At 52.3% G+C, this 19,997-nt stretch overlaps 8 protein-coding genes across 8 annotated transcripts; 5 read left to right on the top strand and 3 right to left on the bottom strand.

Annotated features, from left to right (window-relative positions):
- Window positions 1-3,463: 3,463 nt before the first annotated feature.
- Window positions 3,464-4,985, top strand: SMAC4_08175 (uncharacterized protein). The gene is made up of 2 exons (XM_003351111.2): window positions 3,464-3,784; window positions 3,871-4,985. Exons 1-2 carry the CDS (start codon window positions 3,742-3,744, stop codon window positions 4,467-4,469), a joined length of 642 nt encoding a protein of 213 aa, XP_003351159.1. The 5' UTR covers window positions 3,464-3,741; the 3' UTR covers window positions 4,470-4,985.
- An 893-nt stretch (window positions 4,986-5,878) lies between these two features.
- SMAC4_08174 (uncharacterized protein) lies at window positions 5,879-7,880 on the top strand. Its single transcript, XM_003351110.2, has 3 exons — window positions 5,879-6,108; window positions 6,293-7,132; window positions 7,193-7,880. The coding sequence occupies exons 2-3, from the start codon at window positions 6,735-6,737 to the stop codon at window positions 7,620-7,622; spliced, it is 828 nt and encodes a 275-aa protein (XP_003351158.1). The 5' UTR covers window positions 5,879-6,108; window positions 6,293-6,734; the 3' UTR covers window positions 7,623-7,880.
- Window positions 7,881-7,888: 8 nt separating this feature from the next.
- On the bottom strand, window positions 7,889-9,383 carry SMAC4_08173 (uncharacterized protein). The gene is made up of 2 exons (XM_003351109.2): window positions 8,760-9,383; window positions 7,889-8,684 (listed from the first exon to the last, which is right to left on the bottom strand). Exons 1-2 carry the CDS (start codon window positions 9,090-9,092, stop codon window positions 8,169-8,171), a joined length of 849 nt encoding a protein of 282 aa, XP_003351157.1. The 5' UTR covers window positions 9,093-9,383; the 3' UTR covers window positions 7,889-8,168.
- Window positions 9,384-10,225: 842 nt separating this feature from the next.
- Window positions 10,226-13,509, top strand: SMAC4_08172 (uncharacterized protein; the record flags this gene model as incomplete). Its single annotated transcript, XM_003351108.2, has 2 exons — window positions 10,226-10,624; window positions 10,695-13,509. 2 exons carry the CDS (start codon window positions 10,226-10,228, stop codon window positions 12,996-12,998), a joined length of 2,703 nt encoding a protein of 900 aa, XP_003351156.1. The 3' UTR covers window positions 12,999-13,509.
- An 854-nt stretch (window positions 13,510-14,363) lies between these two features.
- On the top strand, window positions 14,364-15,247 carry SMAC4_08171 (uncharacterized protein; the record flags this gene model as incomplete). Its single annotated transcript, XM_003351107.1, has 3 exons — window positions 14,364-14,433; window positions 14,616-14,667; window positions 14,863-15,247. The coding sequence occupies 3 exons, from the start codon at window positions 14,364-14,366 to the stop codon at window positions 15,245-15,247; spliced, it is 507 nt and encodes a 168-aa protein (XP_003351155.1).
- A 27-nt stretch (window positions 15,248-15,274) lies between these two features.
- Window positions 15,275-17,339, bottom strand: SMAC4_08170 (uncharacterized protein). Its single transcript, XM_066090757.1, has 2 exons — window positions 17,113-17,339; window positions 15,275-17,058 (listed from the first exon to the last, which is right to left on the bottom strand). Exons 1-2 carry the CDS (start codon window positions 17,140-17,142, stop codon window positions 15,832-15,834), a joined length of 1,257 nt encoding a protein of 418 aa, XP_065947338.1. The 5' UTR covers window positions 17,143-17,339; the 3' UTR covers window positions 15,275-15,831.
- An 89-nt stretch (window positions 17,340-17,428) lies between these two features.
- Window positions 17,429-18,765, bottom strand: SMAC4_08169 (uncharacterized protein). The gene is made up of 2 exons (XM_003351105.2): window positions 18,152-18,765; window positions 17,429-18,094 (listed from the first exon to the last, which is right to left on the bottom strand). Exons 1-2 carry the CDS (start codon window positions 18,491-18,493, stop codon window positions 17,819-17,821), a joined length of 618 nt encoding a protein of 205 aa, XP_003351153.1. The 5' UTR covers window positions 18,494-18,765; the 3' UTR covers window positions 17,429-17,818.
- A 187-nt stretch (window positions 18,766-18,952) lies between these two features.
- On the top strand, window positions 18,953-19,996 carry SMAC4_08168 (uncharacterized protein; the record flags this gene model as incomplete). Its single annotated transcript, XM_003351104.2, has 2 exons — window positions 18,953-19,388; window positions 19,481-19,996. The coding sequence occupies exons 1-2, from the start codon at window positions 19,320-19,322 to the stop codon at window positions 19,994-19,996; spliced, it is 585 nt and encodes a 194-aa protein (XP_003351152.1). The 5' UTR covers window positions 18,953-19,319.
- Between the last annotated feature and the right edge of the window lies 1 nt (window position 19,997).

Genomic DNA, 19,997 nt, shown 5'->3' with positions numbered 1-19,997 from the left:
TTGCCGCCACCGTCTTCATTTTCACTTTTCGTATTCAGTGATTTTCAAGTGCACATCGGACTCACCGTTGAGACCGTCTCGCCGTCAGAGCTTTCATTACTCGATCATTTTCTCTTAGAGATCCTTTGGCCCCGAGAGCTGTTGAAGCTTTCCCATTGACGAGCTTTCATTGACCGAAGCTGTTGCCCGAAATTGCCGCCCGTTGCCGTCGTCGTTTGCCACATGCCAGCCTAGAGCCTGCTAGCGATGGCCTAGTGGTTGGCTGCTGGCGATGCTATTCGGGCGGCTCAGCGGTTCTGAAAAGCGAATAGGAGGGAGGGGGGTACACAATTGTGCGCTGAAAAAGTAAGGCCGGGGGGCTGCAGCATGACGTTGCAATTCCACTGAACCTGGGACAAGAGCCAAAAGGGAATTTGAGCTCGTGGGTGATAAGTAGGATTCCCTTGCCATCGAATTCTCATGGCCATGGGGAAGGTTGTCAAAAACTTCAAAGAGTCGGATGTCCTGGAAATTGACCCTTTCGGAAGTTGAGATCACCGAATGAATGTTTTCCGGCCCGTGGTTTGCATGACAGCCGAATCTCTGGCCGTGGAGAGAGTTCTGGGTTCGTAGCAGACGGCGGCTCCAGCTGTCTCGATGATCCGCATTTTTCGTGCCAAGGAATCTGACTCGGGTCTTGGCCAACGCAAAGCATGAAGGGTGTTTGTTGGAGGGGGACGAAAGACTGGGGGAGCGAGCGAAGAGGGGTGACGGGCGACGGCTGGGGAGGGGGTTCAAAGACGGAAGGCTCTTTTTCGAAACGTGGGAATCCCAAGACAGTGGATGGACAGTGATGGCGACAGCTCCATCTCAGGCTCCTGTTTGAGACGACGTAGCCGAGGGCATCATTGAAAACTGTCGAAAGTAATGAACGGTGAGAAGGCGAAGAGGCGGTCGGCCGTCGGCTGCCAACTATATGTAAAATAACCAGTTTCACGATGGCGGCTGGCGTCTCGCTGCTGGACTTCGTGGCACCTCAAACACGACGTCTCCAAAGATTGTACTGAGGGATAATTGATACGTGTAATTATAGCCAACGAACAAATTGGGCTCCGATGCGTCCAATTGGGTGACGATGATTTGGGTTCTTGTTACAAGATGGACTGGAGCCTTTTTCGGGCTTTACCGGCAGTGCAGCAAGCCTGACTGTCGCCGCGGAACAGGCACGAGTGGCATGAGCTGTCGAGGGCCGCCGGCAGCTGCAAGGTCGCCCGATCTGGCAAAGATGCGAGTGAATGGCTCGTGCCCGGTGCTTGGCAGCCCAGCCAGGGGACCGGGAAGATTCGGTGGGCTAGCAGCGGCTGGCACCCGCACAAAATAAAAACTGGGCCTGCTTCCTTGTCTCCGCTGCGAAATTTTTCGTCGGCCCCCCCTTGGAGCCCCAGACCCCCAGTCGGCCGCAGAATATATTCTCGCGACTTCTTCCTCTTCTCTCGTAGCAGAGCTTGGTCTTTTCTCTCCATCTCCACTCCTCTCTTTTTACAGCAAGGAAAGGAATATCACAATGGCGGATCAGCAGAAGGTTTTGGGCATGCCGGTATGTATTATTCTCCCATTCTTTCGAAAGATGATGATGTCGTCGTCAAGGTCGTTGTTGTTGTCGTCATTTTCTCTGGTCAAGCACTGGAAGCAATCCAGCAACACACACCGCAACCTCAGCCAGCCTTCGCAAGTCATCGCACAATAGCAATCAACGACAACAACCATCCGGTCCTCCGATTGAATCAGTCGGTCGACGATGATGGTTATGATTGTTACTTGCGCTTGATCTGTCGCAAGCTACCTAGGCCATGGCGTTTGCATGTCGACTACCGCACCGGGAAATGCGGGGACACACGACCTGACATGACATCTCTCTGTTTGCTTATCGCGACATGACAATAACATCATGCTAACATCTCTCCCTTTCTACAGCCCTTCGTGGCGGATTTCTTGATGGGTGGTGTCTCCGCCGCCGTCTCGAAGACCGCTGCCGCTCCCATTGAGCGTATCAAGCTCCTCGTCCAGAACCAGGTACGTTCCAATAATTACCTCATTCTCCCATTGCCGACCGGAGAAGGGAATATCCTTGGGGCGCTGTGATCCGCGCGTGCGGTAGCAGTCTGCCGTCAAGTTTATCTGGGCTGTCACGTGCCACACCCTTCCACCGTCAGCGATGGGAGAAACGAGTACACCTCCATCACATGTGTATGATAAGGTATACTGACAACCCTCTAGGATGAGATGATCCGCGCCGGCCGTCTCGACCGCCGCTACAACGGTATCATCGACTGCTTCAAGCGCACCACCGCCGATGAGGGTGTCATGGCCTTGTGGCGTGGCAACACCGCCAACGTCATCCGTTACTTCCCCACCCAGGCCCTCAACTTCGCTTTCCGCGACAAGTTCAAGGCCATGTTCGGCTTCAAGAAGGACAAGGATGGCTACTGGAAGTGGATGGCTGGTAACCTTGCCTCCGGTGGTGCCGCTGGTGCCACTTCCCTCCTCTTCGTCTACTCCCTCGATTACGCCCGTACCCGTCTCGCCAACGACGCCAAGTCCGCCAAGAAGGGTGGTGAGCGTCAGTTCAACGGCCTCGTCGATGTCTACCGCAAGACCATCGCTTCCGATGGTATTGCCGGTCTCTACCGTGGTTTCGGTCCCTCCGTCGCTGGTATCATCGTTTACCGTGGTCTCTACTTCGGTCTCTACGACTCCATCAAGCCCGTCCTCCTCGTCGGTGACCTCAAGAACAACTTCCTCGCCTCTTTCGCTCTCGGCTGGTGCGTCACCACCGCCGCTGGTATCGCCTCTTACCCCCTTGACACCATCCGTCGTCGCATGATGATGACCTCCGGTGAGGCCGTCAAGTACAAGTCTTCCTTCGATGCCGCTTCCCAGATCGTCGCCAAGGAGGGTGTCAAGTCTCTCTTCAAGGGTGCTGGTGCCAACATTCTCCGTGGTGTCGCCGGTGCTGGTGTCCTCTCCATCTACGATCAGCTCCAGGTCCTCCTCTTCGGCAAGGCCTTCAAGGGTGGTTCCGGTTAAATTTCCCAACTCCAATGTACTAAACTTTGAAGTTGAGGAGATGACCCTTTTTGGGGATGGAGATCAGACCGATCCTCTTCGGCATCTATCTCTGACGGAGAGTTTCGAAAAGGTTGTGACGATGGACTCAAGCGTTGAGCCATTGTCCGGTTGAGGAGGAAGGTTTCGCGGGCTATATACCAATTCCCCGCTGTAATACAAATATCCTTAGCTGTTCCCCATGTGTATTCTCCTTTGCCTTTTGGCAACATCATCTTTCCGCCTGATTTCCTTTGCATGCGTCTCATAGATCCTCTTTGACGATAGTTTGGCGAATTCATGGGTTTCCTTTCCGAACTTTTTCTGACAACAAGTGATTATGCAATGCCTGCGAATACGTGAAATGCCATCACCATGTGGACATTGTGAACTTCGGCCGAACTTCTGGTTATCACTGTTCGATACGTTACGTCAGTACGACTTGGGAATTGGGGTACCTTTCTCGGGTCGCGTCTCCAAGCAACTGAACTTCCACCACCATACATCTTCCCAACACACCTCTGGACTTGCGACAGCTTTGCGCGCCCAGCTTCCACGACTGTGCTTATAACCATTTACGCCGTATACTATTTCTTAACTTAGCGCCTTTCCTTTCTCCTCCACCTGGCTTCAGGTATCAGCGACAAATTAGGCACAATGGCTCCCAAATCAACCCCCGCGGCCTCCAGCAGCCGTCGCGGTAAGCCTCCCATTTCTCACGGTCGCAATTGGATCAATTGCGCTCCAAATACTCAATCCAAGCTAACATGGCATTCACAATCACAGCTCCTGCCGGCGCCAAACGTGGCTCTACCTCAGCAGACCCCTCCTTCTCGAAGCAACGCCACGAAACCACAGACACGATCGAGCTCGCCTCCGACCAAGACAACGAAGACCTCGAAATGTTCGATCACAGCCGCATAAACAATGACGTGACCATACTTGGGTCCGACGAAGACGAGGAAGAGGAAGAACCAGAAGTGGACACGAATCGATTCCGACGACGACAAATGCAGCAGCGCACCAACAACAACCGAGACCGAAACGACTCCGACGACGACTCAGATCGGTACCAATTACAACAGCAACAAGATTCAGACGCTGAAGAGCAACAAGACGAAGACGAAGCAGAAGAGGAACGCCCCACCGTCCCCTCGGAATTACTAACGAGGTTACTGTACGAGTTCTTCGAGAGCGATAAGACCAAGATAACGAAGGACGCGAATGAGGCCGTGGCGAGATATGTGGATATCTTTGTTAGGGAGGCGATTGCTAGGAGCGTGATGGAACGGGAGGGAGGGAATGGGACGACGACGGGAGGAGGGGGGTTTTTGGAAGTGGAGGATTTGGAGAAGATTGCGCCGCAGTTGTTGTTGGATCTTTGAGGAGCTATGCCTATGACTGGGCTGAAGTTTCAGAGGGCCCAAGAAAGGACTGGGGAGAAGGAGAAGAAAGTTCTAGGTCAAAGAGAATGGGGGCCAGCTACCTGGGAGAGGGTGATTCCGAGGGAGTGGTATGCTCCGTGGGTTCAGGGCAGAACATTCTCAGCTTCGAACTTTGATTTGTTCCTCCGGCAACCGGCGGCCACACGATCGGGTAACATCACCATTCTCCGTACTTTGAACGGCCTTACGAGATGGAATTCAAGAAAATGATCGACGATGACGCCTTGGGATCACACGACGTCTTACGCTGTACGTGGTGGATGGAAGCTAGTAGAACAAGCGCATGGGGTGTTAAGAACTGGCGGGCGATTAGTACAATCAGTTGTTGCTAAACTCAAGCTCGATGAAGTTCGAAAAAGTGCAAGTTAGGCCACACTTTAAAGATGGGATGATTAGACAGAAGAAGTCCAGACCATGTTCAGTATGTGCTTTAAGAAAAGTATCAAGTGAGCAACTCCTGATGACTTATGGTTAAGGCTGATATGGGCAGAAGGTCGAGTATAGACGGCCAGGTCTCAAAAAACTTCATTACTAACCATAGCAGATGTTTATCTTCTCCCGCGGTGTTTCTAACCAGTCTGTTTATAATCTTCCCGCTCTGAACCTGAGAGAGTCTAGACCGTCAAAATCCCGATCATACTCAAAAGACGAAGCTAACCAAACACACAAAGACAACATTGACATTACCCATGCTATGCTCAGACCCCGTCATAGCTTCGATACCACGACTAATTCGAATTCGTCCCAACACCCAACTTGGCACTTTGACATTGGCATTTCCGATATCGCCCTCTCGGAACGATGAGATTCAGCCAGCAAGGGACTAAGATCTGGAAAAATCTAACCGAGTCGTGGTTTAGACTACTGAAACCGGATCCGTGTATCAGATGCGTCGCAGATCTCTTAGTGATGGTCGGCTCCCGGGTGTGCTCTGACCCCTGGTCACAGACGGCCGCCCCCCTGGCGCTTACATGTAGTAGCAGGGGTCCGAACCTTAATTTGGCTTTTGGCTTTCTCTTTCTCTTTTTCGACTTTTAGATTTTCGTCGGTAGTATGAAGACGAGTAATGAAGATGGATATGATGGGGTTTGGCTTGACGGATTGGTTCTTATGGGTGGATAGGTGGCGAAGTGTCTCGGGGATATCAAGACCACCAAGATCTTCAACTGAATCCAATGATTGAATCTGAAGTAGGATCTTCGAGTTCGCAAAGCAGCAGACAGCGACACCTTCCTTTCATCACTTCTCTTCGTTACCTTCGTTACCATGGAAGCATTCAGACGCATTCTTTACAAAACCCAATTCACCTATCACTCTCTTCTCTACAGATGTCGATACGAGCTTTACCACCGTACGCGCTTCACCAGGCTGGGTAGAAATCCCACCTATCTCAAATTCGGCACGGCCATCGTTTTCGTTTCGTCCATGTCGAATTCCGGGACTTTGCCGAGGTGCTTCGATTGAAAGATACCTCTACGAATCAAACGAAGTGGAAGTTCCGAGAACATGGAGGAGGAGGAGGACAAGCTAGCTTTTCAGAGAGCAATACTCTTTTTGCTATAGCCAACAGAAATTTGGTGTAAGTGTACCCCCCAGCTAATAATGCCCAGTCCTTGTCCTTGTCCCGTTCGGAAACTCCAAACACCGTGATGTTTCAATACCACACTCCGTCTTGGCCACCTCTATGGGGTCAACCCCAGAACCTCCAGCCACGACTCCTTTTTGTCGATGAAACCTGACAGTTCCGTTGCTAACCATGGCAGGTCATGGATATCTTTTAGGCCCAGCTTACATCCGGCCGATCTTTGAATCTCTTTGGGTCTGGGCGTTGACTTATATCTCCACGATACCCTCCCCATCTCTGTTTCCAGGAACTTCTCTTTTCGTCATCCTTCTTCCTCATCCACCACCACGTTCACAACCTACAACCCGGGTCGTTTCTTTCTTTTCGTTTTCCTTTCTTCCACCGCCGTCGTCCGGTCTTTACTTTCCCTTTCGATAAAGCAGCTAGGCTAGTCCTGCTCAACTATTTCGACAATACGTTAATACAGCGCTAGTCGCTCTCACCACCTTTCACTCTCTCACTCAACACTCTCTCAACCTAAACCCGACAACAACCCGCTAGACGGACGACGGTCTTCTTTCTTCCCAATTTACCAACCAGATCTTCAACCCAAAACACTCAACCCAACGCCAACCGCCAAAATGCACTTCTCCAACCTCCTCCTCGCCGGGCTCACCACCCTCATCACAACCATCCCAATGGTCACCGCCCAAAAAACCCACCTAGTAACAGTCGGCTACAACGGCACCATCACCTTCTCCCCCTCCAAGCTCTCCGACGTTTCACCAGGCGAAGCAATCCAATTCCAGTTCGTAGCGGGTAACCACACCGTGACGCAATCAACATTTGACGCGCCGTGCCAGCCTATTGTTATGAACAGCAACGTCACGGGGATCCATTCGGGGTTCATGGCTGCTGCCGCCGACAAGGATAATGTTCCTGTTTACACGGTGGTGGTGAAGAATAAGAATCCTTTGTGGCTGTATTGTGCGCAGGGAAAACATTGTCAGGGGGGCATGGTGATGGTTGTTAATGAGGAGTAAGTTTTTCTGACACTGGTGAGGGGGTGTGGATGTGGATAATGGCTAACTGAAAATAGTACCTCTGCAAATGCGACCAAGTCATTGGAGAATTACAAGGCTGCTGCGGCCAATGCTGCGGCAAACATTGCTCCTGGTGCTGATGCCGGTAGCGGTAGTGGCAGCGGTTCTGGTTCTGGATCCGACTCTGGTTCCGGTTCCGGTTCCGGTTCCGGCTCTGGCAGTGACTCTGGCAGCGATTCTGGCTCCGGCTCGGGTACTGGCTCCGATTCTGGTTCTGGTTCTGGTTCTACCGATGGCACCGATGGCACCGACGGCACCACCACGACCGACCCAACTACCGGAACTATCCCGTCCAACTCGACCATCCCCAGTGGCTCTTCCTCGGCTCAGCCGGTGACTGCTGGTGCGGGTATGCTCTCTGCTGCTGGAGCTACGAGCATGTTTGCGCTTGTTGCTGGTGGTGTTGCTGCTTTCTTGTCTCTCTAATGCACGAAAGGAGCCCGAGTTGGATTGTATGATGGTAAACAAGTGTAATGTTCTTCGGTGTCGGGCGTGCTGGCTTCCTGTTTCTTTGAGTTGTCAGCGACGTTCTTTTCGTTTTGGTTTATTAGAGCTGGCCAGTCGGGCACCAGGTTGCTGCGAGCATATGGCTTGGTTGATTGGTTAGATACTTGCATCAAAATTGAGTGTCATGATGTCTGGTATTCAAACTGTTCAAACTGCTTCTGTGACCCATTCATACCTGATAAACCTGCTGCTGCTGCTGCTGCTGCTGGCAAAAAGAAATAATCAATACCTCTACGGCCTCGAATTTCCATTGGTGGAGAGGTAAGTTACCACTTCTGTCCTGTTTCCTATGCAATCACCATAAAAAGACATCGATCGGTGTTCACTGCACAACTGATGAGGCCAATACATAAACAATAAGGCTCTCAAATCGATCACCACAAAGCCAGCCACAGTTCATGTCGCCGGGCCATTGCTTCCCTCCGAACTACATTTGTGGCGCTGTTTCTTCCAGGAGCCATCTCTCTAGTGCTCCTTCTTTTCCTCCCCCGGCGGTGACCTAGGCGTCCTCCCTCTGCCCGCGGCCTCGCACAACTTGGGCTGTTTCTCCTTCTTCAACCAGTCCTTGTCCCTTTTGACATACCCCACAAACCTATATTTCTTGCTCTTGCCGAAGAAGTTAACCCAATGGCTGAGGGCATCATTGACCTTCTTGATGGCTTCCTCCATCTCTTTCCTCTTTAGCGCCTTCAACTCTTCGGGGCTCCAGTACTTGTTGTCCACGGCAGGGTCGTCAAGAGGGAGGAACATCTCTTCGACACCGCGCATGTCCGGGGTGCGGTCCTCGGCGAAACAACCGGTGACGTAAGCGCGCGAGGCGTCAACGCCGGCAAAGACGTGGTAGGAGCCGCCCGGGCCGTAAGTGCGGCGGTTGGCGGAAACGTCGTAGATGGTGTGGTTGATTGCGAGGTAGATGGGCTTGGATTCGTCGGTGCCATCGAAGGCGGCGAGTTCGGCGGGGGTGAGGTAGATGGGGCCGCTCTACGTTGCCGAGTTTGTTAGCTGGTGCTGCTAATGATTATTCAGGTTGGGCAAAAGGAATAGGAAAGGACCTACGATTTGGGACTTCCACCATCCTAGCTGGAGGTAGTTGGGCGGGTGGGACATGCCCCAGAAGAAGGTCTCGCCATTGGAGATGAGGTAGCTTAGACCGCAAGAGGCCAGGAAGAGGAAGGAGATGACGCGGAGGATGTCGAGGAGCCAGGGGTTGGATTCGTCCTCGTCTTCGATTCGGCGCTTGGGGGCTTTCTTTTTCTTGCTGCCGCCATTCTGAGAGTCGGAGTGGGGAGGGAATCCGGGGCGGACGATCTCTTCGACTTCGGAGTCTTCTGATGCTGAGGCTGTCTTGGATTCGGGCTTGCGCCGGCGGACGGTGTCGGTGTCGGCCATGTTGACGATGTTGTGGCTAGTAGTGATTTGTAAACATCCAATGTAGAGGATCAAAACAACAACAACAAATAGGAATGGAATGGAAACTGGTGACAAATGAACAGATGTCTTCCTTGACCGGTTAAGTCGAATGGATGCGAGGCTGAGAGAATGGAAGGGTTCAGGGAAGGAAGCTTCCGTTTCCCTTTCCAAGCTTGGGGCTAAAGGGCCCTGTTCCCGATGGCTATGTCATCTCAAGTCGCCAATTGGGCAAAATGGGATGCTTAAAGGATGCAAAATGCAAGGCTGGCCAATTGCGTTGGAACAGGCGGGGATCCCACGTGTTTACTGCATCGTCAACAAGGTAGCGCGTCACCCGGGCAACACGGCGCACGTTGGAGCCAATGCGGGAGCTATTTGACACTGTACATGTAACAAGACGGTAAAATACGCAGTCGCAAAGTTCCAATTTACCCAAGACTGTGAAAAGCATAAGGAGGGGCGGGCGCGAATGGAATGCTTGATTACTTCATCGGAATCATTCGTTGTTTGTCGCACAATTCCTCTTTCTTCATCGAGAGACCTCTTTTTGTTTACAGCTTTATTACATCAGAGTGCAGTGCATCTCGAGTCATTTTTGTGTTTTCAGTGAACACTCGGACTGCCGATAGCACTGTGTCATTAATGGTGCTGTTGATACTTGACAGAAAAACAACTGAAATGTACAACCTGCGACCCGAAAAATAAACCTGGGGAAAACCGACAAGGGCAGGACATCCACGAGGCACGACAACCACTGGCCGCCTGACGCAAGCCTGAACCTAACCTCTTTCCACAAACAACATCTACTACTGCAAGGCGGAAACCAAGATCAACCCCCCGATCCGCATTTGTCAACATTTTTCGATGCTCTAAAGTCAGATGACGCAGCAGTAGAGACCCCGAGACACTTGCCCGCGACTGTCGCATCATCGACATCGACGCGTCTTTTCAACCAACAATTATTGCATTGTCAACATCGACATCGACGACAACTACATCGAGCTACTACTACCACCACCACCACGTATCATCCTGTCGCCCACCCATCGCATCCATTATATGCATCGCATCTATCTCCATTGATCTGTGCACACAATCACCACCCACTAACCATGGAAGCGTCGCCGGGTCTGGCAGACTCGCCGACCAAGGCCCCCGTCATAGGAGGCGGCGACGACCACAGTGTCAACCTCCTCACCATCAGCCCTCCCGACCCCTTACAACCCATCTCCCACAACCAACAGCGCGAAGGCCCTTCCCTACTCTCACCCAAAGATGGTCGCGACAAATCGGTTGCCGAAAAGGTTAGCCAGTTCAACTCGATGGCTCTCCAGGCCAAACACCAGGAACGCAAAATAACAGATGCCGCCCTCCAACGCGCCGTGCTTGGGCGCGAGGAAGCAGAGGCTGAAGTGCGACGTCTGCGTGAGGAGGTCAAGGTGCTGAGACAGCAGGTTGAGGAGGGCAAGGAGAGGGAGAAAAAGGTCTCCCACAGACTGGAAGTTGTTATGGTAAGTCTATCTATCCCTTCGCTCATCACAAACACCTCTTTGGCAGGAACTAACGGCTTTTCAACGCCAGGAGGACTACGGTCGCGCCAAAGAATCCCTCGCCCACACCCAAGCCATCTGGGAGAAAGAGATCCGCAAAGCGCGCAAGGAGACCTTCAAAGCCCAGTCCGATATCGTCGAATTGCAAAAACAGCTCAAATCCACTCGCACCGCTCTGAGAACCGCTGAAGCCGAACTGCACACCAGCCGAGCCGCCCAAAAGGCTGCCGAAGAAGAGCTCGAGCAACAAAAGGGGCAAACACAGGCCCGCGAACAGGAAGCCATCGAAGCGAGAAATGTCACGGCCGGACTCCAAGAACAACTCAACAAAGCGATGGAACATATCAACACTCTGGAGATGGAAAGGGACGCGTTCAAGGCGCTAGCTAAGAGCGAGGAGCTGGCAAGGATTGCGGCCGAGGGAAAGATCCCACTACCGGAGACGAAAGATGTCGAGATGGGCGGCATGGAACCACTAGAACCAGAAGACGACTTCGCCGCTCTCAAGTCCTATATCCACCACACCGCCGACCTCGAACATTCCACGACCAGCGAATCCGAAATCGAAGAACTGAAAGAACTCTGGCAGTGGGAGAAGCAACGAGCTGATCGTGCCTTGGAGCTAATCGCCTTCATGGAAGTCGAATGCAATCTCAAAATGTGCGCCGGCGCCCGGGCGGCTACCAAGAGGCCAAGCATTGGAGGCATGGAAGGCGCAAAAAGGAAGCGGGCGGAAATAAGCCCATCAAAAGTCACAGACGCAGGTGACTTGGTGATTCTTAGGGATGCTTCACCATCGCCTTGCGTGGACAGGATCTCGCCTCCGTCGGCTAAGAGGACGAAGACCGAGCAGCTTAGGAGCGAGAGTGCGAAGAAGTCGGGGCAGAAAACCAAGGTCTTTCTACCGGAGCAGGGCATCTTCAGGACATTGTCGCAGGAGGAGTTGGATAAACTACAAGCACCCTCCGTCCCTGTCAACGGCGCGAAAGAGCGGGAAAACCTCTACAAGCGACAACGATACCAGCGCACAAGCGATCAGTCCTCACGCATGGCAGACTCACGAATGGGCGAGTCGCAAGCGTGGTCGGAAATGCAGGACAGTATCATGTCGAGACATCGAAGGACGCCAGATAGTGAGGGTGTACCGGACTATGTGCTGGACTCGGAGCGGGCGTCGTTGCAGAGTTTGTTGACGGCGCCGCACAAGCGGTATGCGGAGTCGATCGGTAGCGATGTCATGGGAAACATTCCTACGATACCAGCCTCTTCGGTCATCAGCTCGGCCATGTCTGGATCGGTACAAACTGTCACTGCCTCGACCAATACCGCAACCACCAGCGTGTATCAAGACCATCTCAACTGGGAGGAACCCAAGCTTTATCACCCCAGTCAACAACAAAAAGAAAACGTACCACCCCCTCAACTGAAGGAGAACGAGGGAGTAGAAGGGGATAGGACTAACTCCCGCGCCAGCCACGATAGCCAAAAGTCACAACAGTCAATCCGGCAAGTGCCCGCCTCGCCACAACCGCCCACTCACACTCCAGCGCCTGCCTCACGACGTATCGATCGTTTCTCCGAGTCCAAGCTAGGCTACTCACCCTCCAGCCTAGCCCACGCATCGATGTTTGGATCTACCACGAACTCGAGCACCATCACAACCAAGGTTCCCCTCAAGGAATCGTCCACCAACGCGGATCTAGGTCGGATGTTCAGAACCCCTTCCAAGGGTAGCGTCGCTAGCGCCGCCACCAGCGAAAATGCCATGGACATCGACGGCGACATCAACGTCCCCAAGCCACGCTCGGAATCGCGAGGTGAACTCCCTGTATCCAGGGAAGAAGCCCTCGCAATGATCCGCGAGCGCCGCGAACGTGGCCGAAGTCGCGAAATCAAATCCCGTCCTCAATCCCCCGAGAAGCGACCCCTGTCCCCCGTTAAGCGGCCAGAGTCCCCGGATAAGAACAAGAGGGATGCGTCACCGAATAAGCAGCGTGGCCGAGACCCAGCGCCATCGCCACACAAGAGGCCTGAATCTCCCAACAAACAGCGTGCTCCCTCCCCGAACAAGCGGAACGCCTCACCGAGCAAGAACAGTCAAAGGAACGCTTCACCCACCCGACGGCCACTATCGCCTAGCAAGCGCACCCAGTCGCCCAGCAAGCCCGCGGGGGTCGTCAGCAATGACTTGAGCTACGCCAGTGCGCTTAAGAAGAGCACGGACATGAACCCGATGACGCCTGGCGAAGGGACTAGGAGCTTTAGTGCGCCTACGGCGGCTACGGAGGCGAGGGCGGCGGGGAAGGAGAATCAGAGAGGGCATTTGAAGTCTTAGTGGGACGGATTCGCGAAGCTGACTCCGGGAAGAAAGAGGAGGGGGAGCGGGTGGTGATTTGTGTTGTGTTGAGTGTCAGTCAAGGTTGAGGATTGAGGATGGGGAGTGAGCACCCACCTCTATAGAGAACGAGGTTGTATACCTTACCTAGGAGGGAGGGTGGAGGTTGTTGGGAAGAAAAGGGAAGAGAAGGTTTGTATACCCACAACACTTGGCACAAAAGCTAGCAGTGTTGGATAATGTCGATGATTATTGTACATGGAATTAACTATCAAGCTGCATCAAAACTGGATGGATGGATGGGCTGGGACTACCTGGATACCATGAGGCTGGATACGGATTACCTCGGTTGGCTTGGCTTGGACGGCAACGGCAGTTACTTATGCACTTATCCTTCTTCGCTTGTCCTCCTAACGAATGGACTTTGTATTTACCTACCTACCTTGGGCGCTTCTGCGCCTTTTTCACCTTCTCTGTTCTTTTATAGCCCTCATATAACAACGGTCACTGAAGCACACATTCTATACACACTCGCTCGGTACACTACCTATATCTGTATTACATGCTCCGTTTGCTTCGTGTTCAACGCTGGTGTTGTTTCTCTCTACCTCCAGATAATTCGTAGAGGTAAAAGACAATGGTACCTGACCGTAAACAAAGGGGCCTTAAGTACAGCTTGAACTAGGCAGAGGTGGATTCCTACCTAGTATGCCAGCTACCAACGATAGTCTCTTCGTAACTCGTTCTCCTCTCCTTCTCATCTCATGATTAACTCAAAGCGCCAACATCGTAGGAAATGTCGAGTCCAAGATCCAACCGGTTTTTGCGGCGTAGAGAGGCAAGAATTCTTCTTCTTCTTCCAGTCGGAACAAAGATGATAAGCTTTGGATAGTATTGATTCATCCTATTTGACTCGGCCGCGGGTTATGAATTACTACGTAGGTAAGGTAGTCACTCAATAGTTGAGACGCACTGGTTCTCTGTGGGGTCGCGGTTGAACCTTGAATCCTATTCAGACGCTAGGTATTCTCGTGCCTATTCACTGTTTTGAACCAAGGCAGGTTCAGATGATATCCATCCGCTGCAGGCAGGTTCAGATGATATGCACATGGCAACCAGTCCACCAGACGTTACTGCAATCCAGACCCAATGTCTTCCTCTCCCCCAAGGTAGAGAGGTATATAATCTCGACGAAAGCTCAACATAAAGCTGTGCTTCCGTCATTTTGATTTTTTTTATACATCACAAAACCCTTCTTTTAACTACCTTGGTCCAGCTAGGTCCAGTCATCCATATCCAGGGCACACAAACAATCTGCCGCCTTTCTTACCCTTCTACAAGCGCGGCAGGGAGCCAACGATCTCCATGCAACCTCCACTGCATAGGCAGTCGTTGTACTATCCAGTACCCATCCACATTCCATTACCTCTAGGTTGTACGTCTATGTACCTACTCTACCCTACCTTCTACATACCTCATCAGCAACAACAACAGCAAATTCCCGTCCCGTCCCAAAACATCATATCATAGGTATCATATCCTACTAAAAAAAACCATGGGCATCACCCGCCAAGTCCCCCTCAGAGTCTCCAACCCGAAACAATGGCGACAACTAAGCTGGCAGTAACGGACCAGACAACACGGATAAGAAGACCCATGTCCAAGCCCAGTGCCAGGCCCAGAATACTCCTACCTCTGCCTCTACCTCTACCTCTACCTTAAAGAAGAAGAAATATATCTGCTCACATCCCGACTGCACAGTCTACCTCGCTGGCCACCGCATGAACCACATAATCCGCCGGGCCGAAGAAGAAGAAGACTTGGCGTTTGGTTTCTACTTTGACAGTAAACAAGATCCGGACAGACATAAGAGTCGAGCGAGTCACTGGACTGAAGAGGATTTGGAGGAGCAGAGGGGGTTGGTACCTGGGACTGGGAGAGGGAATGGGATTGGAACTGGGAGAGGGAATGGGATTGGAACTGGGAGTGGGGGTGGGACTGGAACTGGGAGTGGGGGTGGGACTGGAACTGGGAGTGGGAGTGGGAGTGGGACTGGGACTGGGACGGAGGAGATTGAGGAGGGGGAGGAGAGGAAGGAGGAGAAGGAGGGGAAGGAGGAAATTGAGGAGATTGAGGAGATTGAGGAGATTGAGGAGATTGAGGAGATTGAGGAGATTGAGGAGAGGAAGGAGGATGATATGAAGGGAGAGGAGAGGAAGGAGGGGAAAGAGAGTAATAGAAGAAGGTAAGAGGATCCGGACTTGATAGGCACTAGAAGAGTCAAGGAAAAAAAAAATTAAGGGATATGGTGGGGGGATGGTTGAGGCTGTTGTTTTGGGGCGGCACATGGGAGGGCTGGGGCAGGTGGTAATTGGTAATTGGTAATTGGTAAGGAGGCGTCGAGTACGGAGTAGGCGTCTGACATATCCCTGTTGTTTCATTTCGTTGGTCATGCCAGATAATAAATAGCCCATGATATCGGAATAAACATAGGTACGGCGTTCAGGGAACTTCCAGCGTAGTAGGTATGGCTTTTGTACCATACACTAAAATAAATGTTCGTCATCCAAAATAGAGAATGCACGTCCAGAGATTCAAGCCAGTTGCTATGGTAGCCGTAATGTCCGATTATCTGCCCTGCTTATATGAGAGAATAAGTAACAGAGAAGAAGCCAGATGCTGTTTGAACGCCTTGTGCCAATCTATTAACACATAAAGGTATCCGGTACCCAGCACTTACAAACCTACCGTCCTCTTCAGTTTTAACCCGTGTCCCAACTAACACTCCTCTATCCACTAGAGCTTCCACAGCCGGCACCATTTTCTGTTCTTCTCAATTCCCATCAGCCCAAGGATCAGCAACATCTTGATGAATCCCACTAGGCTGCACCCTCGAATTCGTAGCACTTCCATATCCATGTGCACTTCCTCCCCTCTCCACATCTCTTTCCTCTCCTCCATCTCCGTCTTGACTCTCATCATCAACCTCCTCAATACCAAAATGACCTTCACCAAGCAACGGCCTCCGTTGAGCTCCAAGTTCTCCATCTTCCAATCCTCGATAAGCTTGAGCTTGAGTGTCGTTTTCATCCCCATGTGGCACCCCAAAGCTTTGTAGCAGTTTATTCCACCAGCTGCCATTGTTTGCATTCCCTCCGTTGCCTCCATTGCTGCTGCCCTCACCATCACCATTAACAACCACATTTTCGTTTCTTCCACTCCCACCTCTCCTCGCCGCCCCCTTGGTCTGACGAGCCTGGAAATACCTCCCCAACCCCCATCCAAAGACTTGCACCGCCAAAACCCCCACCACAACCGCAACCTCCCCGCCCATCACACTTCTAAACCCCCCCTCCCATTTATTTGCACATCCTTCTTTACGATCAGGCCACATATTCATGCACTGCTCCGTTCCTTTCCCAGGCTGTCCCGGCCCCCCCGGCTGCCCATTCCGTCCACTCGGAAAAGGCCAACTCATATGCTTCGGATTTCTAAACCCGCAGCATTGCAGCGCATCCTGGATTTTTCGAATAGAATCTGCGTCGTGCGTCCTGAAAAAGTGAGACCAGGTTTGTTCGAGGGCGCAGAGTTCGATGCTTCCTTGCCCACCTGATCCTGATCCGGAGCCGGGGACAGAGGGGATGGAAAAGGGGGAGCTGGTAAGTGAAGAAGTGGCAAGGGTGACCAGGATGACGGAGAAGATGAGTTGGGTCGTTTGTAGTGCGCTGCTTAGACTGGGTAATAGGGAGCGAAGGCTTGGTTTTGGACCACCGCCAACACCAGGATGAGGGCGACGGGCGCGAGACGGGCGGATTTGAAGTTGTTGATTTGGGTTTGAAGGGTTGGGGGTTATGGTTGAGGAGGAGTGGGACATCAAAAGCTTTGGTCGAATGTTTTGGTTGGTGTTGGTGGTTGAGATGCGGTAAAGGTAGACGGTGTTGAATGCCGAGAGGAGAGGGAGGAGAATGGTTAGGAGGGTGAGACCGGGGGAAATGGGGAGGGAGAGGGATTGAGCGTGGATGTGTTCGTATATGGCGAAGGCGAGGAGGATGAGGATTATCTGTAGTGGTCAGCGACAATGTCAATGACGGGAGATCGGGTTATGGGGACATACCAAAGTATAGATCAAGCCTAGGGTAATCATTGTGGCGGTTATGTGCCCAAGGCACAGCTGTTTTTGGAATCAGTTGATGTTGAAGCAATAGAAAGGATACGTTTGAAATGGCTTGATGGATGAGGTGAAGTTGAAAGAAGAGAGTGACAGATGCAAAGTGGTGTTGACGAGCACGGCCCAACGCGCTGCTTTATATGTACAAGTGCGTCCAATTGTGTGACGTCTGGCGCGCGGCCTATCGCAGGCGGGCATGCACGAGGCCTACATCGACCCCTCACTGGCGTTTACTTGATGCCAATGAACAAACGTGCAGAAATCTGGAAGAAGATCAACGATTGACTTGTCAGGAAAAAAAACTGATAATCTGACTTGACCGATGTGTCTTTGATGGTTGCGAACTCAACGCGCTAATCATCGAGGTTTTGTCCGCCTAGAAAATGCAATCCTTCAGCTCCTTACCATGAACACAATGCAGGTAATAATAATACTGTACAAACCCAAATCGTACACACACCATCCCCTTGCAAGGCATTACCACCCCGATACCGCCAAACGATAATGCATCGCAACCCATCGATCCTCCATGACTCCTCTTCCAAAGGCCTAGGTTCGTTTAACGCGCTCGCTGTCGCTTTCATATCAATCTCATTTCCTCACATGTACCCGTGTTCCGCAGAGACAACATCACAACCCCACCGTGGCCTTCCTAAGCCTCCTCTTCACCGTAATGGCCGACCGGCATGCTAAGATCGATCTGTAGCTCATCACGGAAGAGTTGGTTGATGGTCGAGTTGTCTCGCAGATACACCCACTCGCCCTTGGCGGTACCCTCCTTGTCGTTCTGGCTGTCGCCTAACGTCACATAGTCGTAGCGCTTGGGACCGGATTTGGGCGAAGACAGCCAGATCTGCTTGTTGGGCGGTTGCTTGTTGATGACGTAGGTGCCGATGCCGTCGTCGAACGAGACGGTGAGCACGCCGGCCTGTTGTCCTGCGTCAGACTCTCTTCTGACATTTATACGAATGAGAGCATGACATACCGAGTACTCAACGTCAATGTCTTCCCGCTCGTCCTGAAGCTCTTCGAGGTGGGTGACCAGTCTGTCCATGTACTCATCGGCGAGCTTGTGGTACTGGTCATCCGTCAACTCGGTGGCGGCGCGGACAACACTAGGACTGGCATCTTTCTTGGGCTGGACGGGCTGATTGTCGGGAGTGATCATGTTGCCATTGGGGCCGGCGGTTGAGAAGAAACGGGGGACAGTGGCTCTGGGGAGTAATGAAGCCGCGGCGAAGGGGGTGGAAGTGATGCGGGTGGCGCGGGAGATTTGGAGAGAGCGCGAAGTTGCGCGCGCAACCTTGGTGACGATTGTGCGCGGCATGATGATTGTCTGTGGTGTTGGTGATTTTCGAAAGTTCAAATCGCACAGTTGTGACTGGAACAGTTTAGTGTTGAGAGAGACAGAAAGTTGAAGCTGAAAAAGAGCTCAACAGTGTTTCCCGTGGTATTTGAGATGAACGAGTGAATCAGGTCACGGGACAGATTGAACACAAGATGAATGAAGATCAAATGACCAGACGAGAACCTTGAAGGACGGAAAGATGGAGTTTCACCTTCAGTTGCAACTTCCTCTGAATGAATGAATACAACGATATGTTCCCGTCTAATCGAACCATTAAACTCCCTTATCGTCTCGAGCTCGACGCTATCGTGCCATTGATGCCCCACTCCCAGAGCTTCCCCAGCTTTTGGAAGGAAACACCGGCAGGCACGCAGTCACGCCTTAGCAGTAGCAGGAAGCTCTAGCCGACATTAGTTAGTGCGTTGATGCAGAGGCACATGTGAGCTGTAGCAAAATCACGCACAGATGCAGGTACCCTCTAAACAGTTGCTCCCTATTGTTTGCTGCCGTCTGCTAGGCGCGTGCCTCTGCGGATTGGGCGGGTACAGCCGCACGTCATCGCACCCCACCACACTTTGATCGGCCGAGTTCCAGATTGACATCCACTTTCCCTCCCGCACTGCCCTGCAGCCAAAGAGCCACTCACTGCCCTGCTGACTGCCGCCAAGTGCAAGTGTCCAACGAGGTTCTCATTCTCAACACTTCCTCCTTGAAGTCGCGGTCTGTTTTGTATCCAAGCGCGTCGTCGTCCTCCAACAGCTCCAACACCATCGCAGTCGCAAACTGTCACCGCACCGCGCACACCATGATCAACGCATTCCTCGTCTTCAACGGCCAAGGCCAACCACGCCTAACCAAGTTCTACACCCAACTTGTACGTTCCCTTCTTTCCCTTCTCCTCCCTATCTTCCCATTAGCTAGCTACCCTTCCCAATCGCAACCACTAACACACCCTTTTGTCAACAGGACACATCAATCCAACAACGCCTCATCTCCGAAATCTTCACCCTCGTAGCCAACCGCCCCAAAGGATCCTGCAACTTCCTCCCCCTCCCGCCCCTCCTCGCCGCCTCCAGCACCTCCACCTCCTCGTCCGAACCACACAACGACGTGCCCTCCCTCGTAACCTACCGCAACTACGCGACCCTCTACTTCATCATCATCTCGACATCCACCGAGTCACCGCTCGCCCTTATCGATCTGATCCAAGTATATGTCGAATCGCTAGACAGATTATTCGAGAATGTGTGCGAGCTGGATCTGATCTTCAACTTTGAGACGCTGCATGCCACATTAGGCGAGATGATTGTGGGAGGAGTGGTGATTGAGACGAATATGGAAAAGATTGTGCAAGGGGTGAGGGCGCAGGGGACGGTGGCCAAGAGGCCGGTTAATGAGAGTAGGGGAGGGGGAATGGGGTTGGGAAGTGGATTAGGGGCTGGGCTGGGGATGGGAGGGAATTTTGTATGGAGTGGACGATGAG

This window comes from Sordaria macrospora, chromosome 5 (genome assembly GCF_033870435.1).
Source record: "Sordaria macrospora chromosome 5, complete sequence".
NCBI lineage: Eukaryota > Fungi > Ascomycota > Sordariomycetes > Sordariales > Sordariaceae > Sordaria > Sordaria macrospora.
The sequence above is the reverse complement of the archived record's forward strand: the minus strand, read 5'-3'. Positions and strand labels throughout refer to the sequence as shown.